This window comes from Clytia hemisphaerica, unplaced genomic scaffold (genome assembly GCF_902728285.1).
Source record: "Clytia hemisphaerica strain Z4C2 unplaced genomic scaffold, Clytia hemisphaerica genome assembly, whole genome shotgun sequence".
Taxonomy (NCBI): domain Eukaryota; kingdom Metazoa; phylum Cnidaria; class Hydrozoa; order Leptothecata; family Clytiidae; genus Clytia; species Clytia hemisphaerica.
In genome coordinates, this window is record NW_027104536.1 from 210,987 (window position 1) to 217,439 (window position 6,453).

The window sequence follows — 6,453 nt, forward strand, 5'->3', positions numbered from 1 at the left end:
TTGGGTTAAAATTACATTTCTTCCTCAAAGCTTCCATTTATCTCTAATAAAGGAAGCAGTTTTTTTGTTAACTAAATAAAAAATCACTGTATTCTTATCAAATCACTGTATTCTTATCAAATTCTGTAAAATTCACCCTAGAGGGTATTCTTAGGGTATTCTTACGATTTAGCAAATTTTCACCCTGATATTCTTAAACAAGATATTTTTATAAAAAAATATTTTTTTCATTTGTCTATTATCAACTTTTGTTTGACACTGTGTAATGTCAATTGTAATGTTCCACGAGAAGTCCAAAATGAACTATCATTGAAAATAGGAAAATGGTTTTTAGAACATTGTAAGAACAGAGAAACTTAGAATTTGATGGAAAAAAGTAAGAAAAAAACATTGATTTACCTGACGGTTTGATATCTTTCATCAGGATTGTCTGACGCAAGAGCTTGAATGTACATCTTTTCAACAGAATTTGCTTCAACCTGAAATTGTTGAAATTTTAAAATGTAGATTGATCTCGGAGACATTTCGAGGCATTTAAAATTTCACTACAACAGTTCCTTCCTGTGCTTCAGGGATCAACAGTGGGAAATCATTAGTGCAAATAATAAAAATTCCCAAATAATCAGAGTAATATTGTTTTTGGTATTTGGTCTGCAGAGCCTTTAGACATAATTAAAAAATATAATAAAAGAATTTCATATTTTGTGTCTGTCACGCTAAAATGGTAGGCCAACTGCGATATCGAATGGTTTGTCAGGAAGTTGATTTGACTATGAAAGAAGGATTTTATGCAATCTTGAATCACAAGCCTCATTTTCTCTCATTCTATTTGAAGCATAAAAAGGTATTTACGAGAAATCTTTCCACTAATCGATGTACTCCCCTGTCGTCCATGAAAACTCATTTCCTAAATTCCCTTTGAAGATAGAATTAGAGAGCAGCAACTATATCATCTTTATCAACCTGAATGGCTTTCAATGTGTGAGCCAAACCAGTGTTTGCAAGGGCTGGAACATTCTAGTTTAAAACTAAAATTGATTTAAAAAATTACCTCAAAATGGCTCTTCATTTTGACCTCACTAAGTTTCCAAAATCTGATATTTTGATAATTCTTTTTCCTTAAATTAAAGAATTACAGTAATTAGAAAAGAAAACACTGCATTCAATGTAAAAAAGCTGATTGTTGGCTTACTCAAATTTTTCAAAAGTCTACCATAAGTTGGTCTAATGTTGATATAACTCACCTAATTCTGACACCCTTCTTAAGAGATAGGAATAATAGGAAGGTTGGAATCGCTGATTGAAACTATATTTTTTGCTTTAGGAAAAAACCTTTCGTCAACCTTCTTATTATTCCTATCTGGAATTGTGTCGAAAGTAGATGAGGGATGTTGGCAGTAGACCAACTTACAGTATATTTTTACTATTTTTCTAAATAAAATACAATATATCTACATGTTTTTTAATAAGCAAGTGTCTGCCGCTTGGCCAGGCTTGAGTATGCTTAAGCCTTCAAAAGCATCCAGGCATAGCATATGCTTATTATAATGCTTATGAATTACTATGCTTTTGATTCATCCAACCCAATTTTTCTATGAAATCTCAAGAATTTTGATAACATTCGATTCAAAAAGTGTTTAGAAAAATATTGACTTCATAAAAAATATTTCTGGCTGGTGTATATGCTTATGTTATGCTTAGGATGTTTAAAATTGCATAAAAGAATAAACATCTATTAAGAGTTCTGTTTGGAACACGATGCTAGAGGATATGTGGAAAAAGTGAGAAAAAAAGAAGTAAGAAAAGACTGAAACATTTCATTATAAATCTATATATTAATAGCCGTAGTCTGAATGTCATTCCTGATGAATAGTTTAGTGTTTTAATTTCACTTCTCTATTTTGACATTAAAGTCTTTCAAATTATCAAAATCTGGAACGCACATTTAAGAGTATAATAGCCCTAAATCTTCATATAAAATTTACAGGAAACACATAATTTGGACTTTGTACCAAATGCTGCATGCGACCCATTAAGTTAAAGTCCCACAAAATCGGGACAAATATCAGTATTTTTGAAATTTGCAAAAAAGCCATATAAAAGATCTTTCAGATTTAGTATGTGTGTAGAGTATAAAATATACAACTTTTTTTGCAAAAGTTCCAAAAATGAAAAGAAAGAGATATAGTGAGGTCTGTTAGCAAAAAAATACTTCAGATGGTGAAAAAAGCATGAAATTTGGGGGTTGGTGTAATTTAAGATGCACGATCTAACGATTTACGATTCACGATGCGCGATCCATGCATAAAGTATGCTGATTATTCCTAATAATTATCATAAAACTTAAATTGTATTGCATAATTCTAAAACAATGGCATAATCTTTTCTCGCGTTTGTTTACCCCGGTAAATTCAAGTAAATTTATGCAACAAAAACGAATTAAGTAAGCAATGAATGTACGAATAATTACGCGACCGTAAAATTATGAAAAAGCTTGCATAATGTTGATAATGAAAACTACCTTCTGAACATAATCTTACAATAGAAAGAGAGTGGAAAGTAAACAATGCACAAGAAATATTTTTGCTCTCAGTTTTAATAATCATAATCGAATATAGGAACTTCTTTCTTTATTGATTTAATATTGACCAGTGTATCACGGCCTTCAAATAAAAGAATATGTGGCGCACAATATGTTTTGCGGACCGTAATGTACAAATCAAAAAACGGGTGCTCTATTATGAGAAAAAATTTTCTTCCGGTAAACAATTCCTCTATATTGATTCAAGCTTTGAAAAAGAGTGAGAGGAAAGTACAGAAGCAGGGCCGGCGAATCAATTTTGAAAGTGGAGGGGCCAAATAGTAAGTGTCTAAGGAGGCACCACCATGGTTGGTTGATTTTTTTTTCTTAGCAAAAAAGTGGGGGGCCATGCCCCCCCCCCCGGCCCCCCCAGTTTCGCCGGCCCTGAGAAGGTGAATACACGTGGCTTTCACTTCCTTTTACTCTATGACTGAATTGAAATTGAAAAGAGAAAGGGATCATGGTATAATCAGGAAAACGCACTGAAAGCTTCTTTAAATATAATTTGTATAATTTTACATAAATGATGTTTTTAAAAATAATTGAGTTTCAGCGAATGAAAGTTTGTAAATTGCCTAAATATTTCATCATGATTAGCATAATTACGCATGAATTAACATATTTTATGCACGGATCGCGAATCGTGCATCGTAAATCGTTAGATCGTGCATCTTAAATTACACCAACCCGAAATTTGGCACAGTCACAGATGATCCTTGGAGGGTCTAAAACTTAATTCTAAACTGTAACACCAAATTTTGCCACCTGGCCACCTGCCAGATAACGCATCAGGTGGCTGGGCAAAAATTCATTTTTTGAAAATATTCAAAACCTGATGGTTCCAGCGGAAAGAGCATGAAATTCTGATGAAAATCGAGGTATAAAACATGCCCTTGAAAATCATCCTATCAAAAGTTATGAAGATTGAAAGTTTTGTGATGACGTCATCATAAGCCTTTCTAGGCAAAACCTAAAAATCTAGTTGACCTAATTTGGTGTTTTATACATGAATCCATGTCACAATTCGAAGTTCCTATATCTATCCCATTAGATGGGACAAGCTGGAGCTTTTACAAGCTCTTTGGTCCTTAATTTGTAAAAGAAAAAGATTTTAATTTTTATTACTTTCTTTAAAGAAAGTGTCATCTCTATTATTTTAAATGAGCAATAATGAGTGAAGCATACAGTGCCTGTGTTTTGATTAAACAACCTCGTAATTTTTTGAAAGGTAAAGAAAAGTAGAATCAATCTGATACAATCATCAAACCACATCGAACTTAAATTGAACTCATTGAACATCAATCGAACTTCATCGAACAAAGAACACTCATCGAACTAAATCGAACTTATCAAGAAATTTTTGTAAAGTTCGACAGCTGTTTGATCGGGTTCGGTAATCGAACAGCTATCGTTTGATTTAGTTCGATAAAGTTTGATGGTTCGATAACGAAAATCAGGTTCAGTTGACACCGCCTGGTTTAGCCTTTCAATTCACCATTTTGAATTGTTTGCAAAAATACAGGAATGATAAAGCCGTGGTTGAATTTAGTTAAGGAAATTATGCAAAACATATGCAAGTTTACAAGATTAAAAAGACAATCTTATAAAGAAATGTTATAATCAGGCGGCAACCTAAAATATGTTCCTTTCGCCTCGCCCGACCGACTCACCTTCAAAACATAAATCCCGAGTCGGACAAGTCAGAAAAATGTCGGAAAAAGTTTTTGATAGATAAGCACTTCTTTGAATCATCATTCGCTACAAGTTTTTGTTTACTTAACCCACATCACATTGAGTCCCGTTTGAGTTTTTTCATGACCCTTATTGAAATTTTCAAGTCGAAATTCGGCAATGCGGTAGGGCCAATACCATTGAGTTTCAAGCCCGAAGGGCTAGAGGTCAATCTCTAACCTTTCTCAGGCAAGAAAAATTGAAGCCTTAAAATCAGTGAGGCTGGAACTTCGATTTTTGAGGATTACGATTTTACCAGTTTTTTAGCGATTTTTGCCTCGCTGGCCCAAATCTCGCAACTTCTTTACCTTAAGGAAGATCGAAATTAGAGTTTTTCAGCGTTCCGAAAAAAACGCATAGCAGAAATTTTTTCATCTTCACAGGATCGATTCTCAACAACAAAATACATCTTTTGGTCTTTGGGTTTGTTTCTGACGTTTTTTCTTCAAAGAATATCGATCACTTTCCTTTTCCCCTTGAGTGCGCGAGAAAAAAATGACTAGCTCGTTTTCGTGCGGGCGAATAAAGATGAGGCGGCAATCTTGCACTGAGGGTGCTACTTAGTTTCCGCCCTATTTTGCGCCCACGATAGAATGGTTCAAACACGGGGGGTAGTCTAAATGATAAACTATGTCGTTCTGTTAGTGTTTATTTTCTGAGAGATACAAATAGTATATTTGAATATTATTAACTTATTTATTAAAGTATTTTTGAGCGCAAATTTAAATATACAGTTAAATGAAAAACGAATGATAACAGTTCTGTTTATTCCTCAGACCCCCGGGAAAAGTTTTTTTGCTGACTTAGCTATTTTACAAATCTCGGAAAAGAACTCCCATAGGAATTCCGATACCTAACCCGATTGGTTAATTTCGGAACGGCTTCAAGAAAGTCATAATGGCAGATAATTTTAAAAGTTTCTGAGGGAATGTGTGTAATTTATCGATGTTGATGGCTTGTTGATTCTTTAAAGAAAAAAGATAACAGGTATAGCTTTTTCTAATCCTGGAATATCGAGGTTCCAGCTACACTGAAAATATGTGCCTTATTTTTTATGACGGATTGAATCTAGCAACTCCTTTGTTTTCGAGCGATATATTTTTCAAAATTAAGCGGTAAATTTTAGTTTCAATCTGTCATTTGTGTAAAAACCAGGCGGGTCGCCCTATTTTTATGGGAAGCTATGGTATTTTGTAGCAAAAAGCAAAAAAAAATAGAGCTTAACCTCGCTTTAGAAATTTTTTATCGCATTTTTTAGGTTTTTGTAAAATCGCAGGCCAAAACAGTTAGTCACACTAGGAAATCTAGCTTTCAGAAAAAACAACATCAGTCATCTACAGGATGTATTTCAACAACAAGGATGAGAGTTACCTGAATCAAGTTCGCAAGACAATTAATTAAAACTTGAAAGTTTGAAACAAAATAAAACGTGCAGCAGCCAAAATCAAATAACCAAAATTTGTCATTCAATTCCCGAGACAGCGCTTCGATTTTTAAGGCCTTGTTCATACGCTAAAGTAAAAATATTTCCGCATATGTAAATGGGTCATTGTTTAAGGTCCGGCAAAATTTCCGGGAAACAGCCTATCCGGTGGTGCGCGGATCTAGGTGGGTTCCGCCTCCCCCGTAGATCTTTTTCTTGGGAAGTTGATCTTCAAATTAGTTTTCAAGGTTGGCTTGGCTCAAATTTTTTCATCTATGGCTCAAATTTTAGGCAATTTCTCAAAGCTTTTGAAAATGTTGATTTCATTTAAAAAGCGCCGGGTTATTTGTTGTGAATCCCTTGAGAAGTTTTGCGGCGCATTTTTTTACTTGAAAGTCAAGTATACGATATAGCGCTTTTGCAGCATTAATCTTTGATTACGCATTTTGGCGGGACGCTAGTGTGACTAACTGCAAAATAGGAGAAAAAATCATCAAGTTTTGCATTTTCTTCTCATTGACTTCATTTTTAACCCCTACTTTTAACCATTTTTGAAATCTACATAAAATTTCTGACAATTTGATATATAACATGCATTATGTTCCCGAAAAATCAACATAGGCTGAAAACTTAGGAAAACTTTTGACCCTGCCGATGCACCGGACTGTCCGGTGGCAAAAAGTATTCTTTCGCTACACCGGACGCAATAAGTCCGGTG

At 34.1% G+C, this 6,453-nt stretch overlaps 1 protein-coding gene across 3 annotated transcripts in view; it reads right to left on the minus strand.

The window, feature by feature from the left end:
- Positions 1 to 1,143, minus strand: part of LOC136822557 (armadillo repeat-containing protein 8-like) — a 29,330-nt gene extending 28,187 nt beyond the window's left edge. For all 3 annotated transcript variants that reach the window (XM_067078823.1, XM_067078822.1, XM_067078821.1), the window contains exons 1-2: positions 1,052 to 1,143; positions 400 to 479 (exon numbers count right to left, since the gene is read on the minus strand). In XM_067078823.1, coding sequence (XP_066934924.1) covers positions 400 to 479; positions 1,052 to 1,069 — 98 coding nt within the window. In that variant the 5' untranslated portion in view covers positions 1,070 to 1,143. The remainder of the gene's footprint in view (positions 1 to 399; positions 480 to 1,051) is intronic.
- Between the last annotated feature and the right edge of the window lie 5,310 nt (positions 1,144 to 6,453).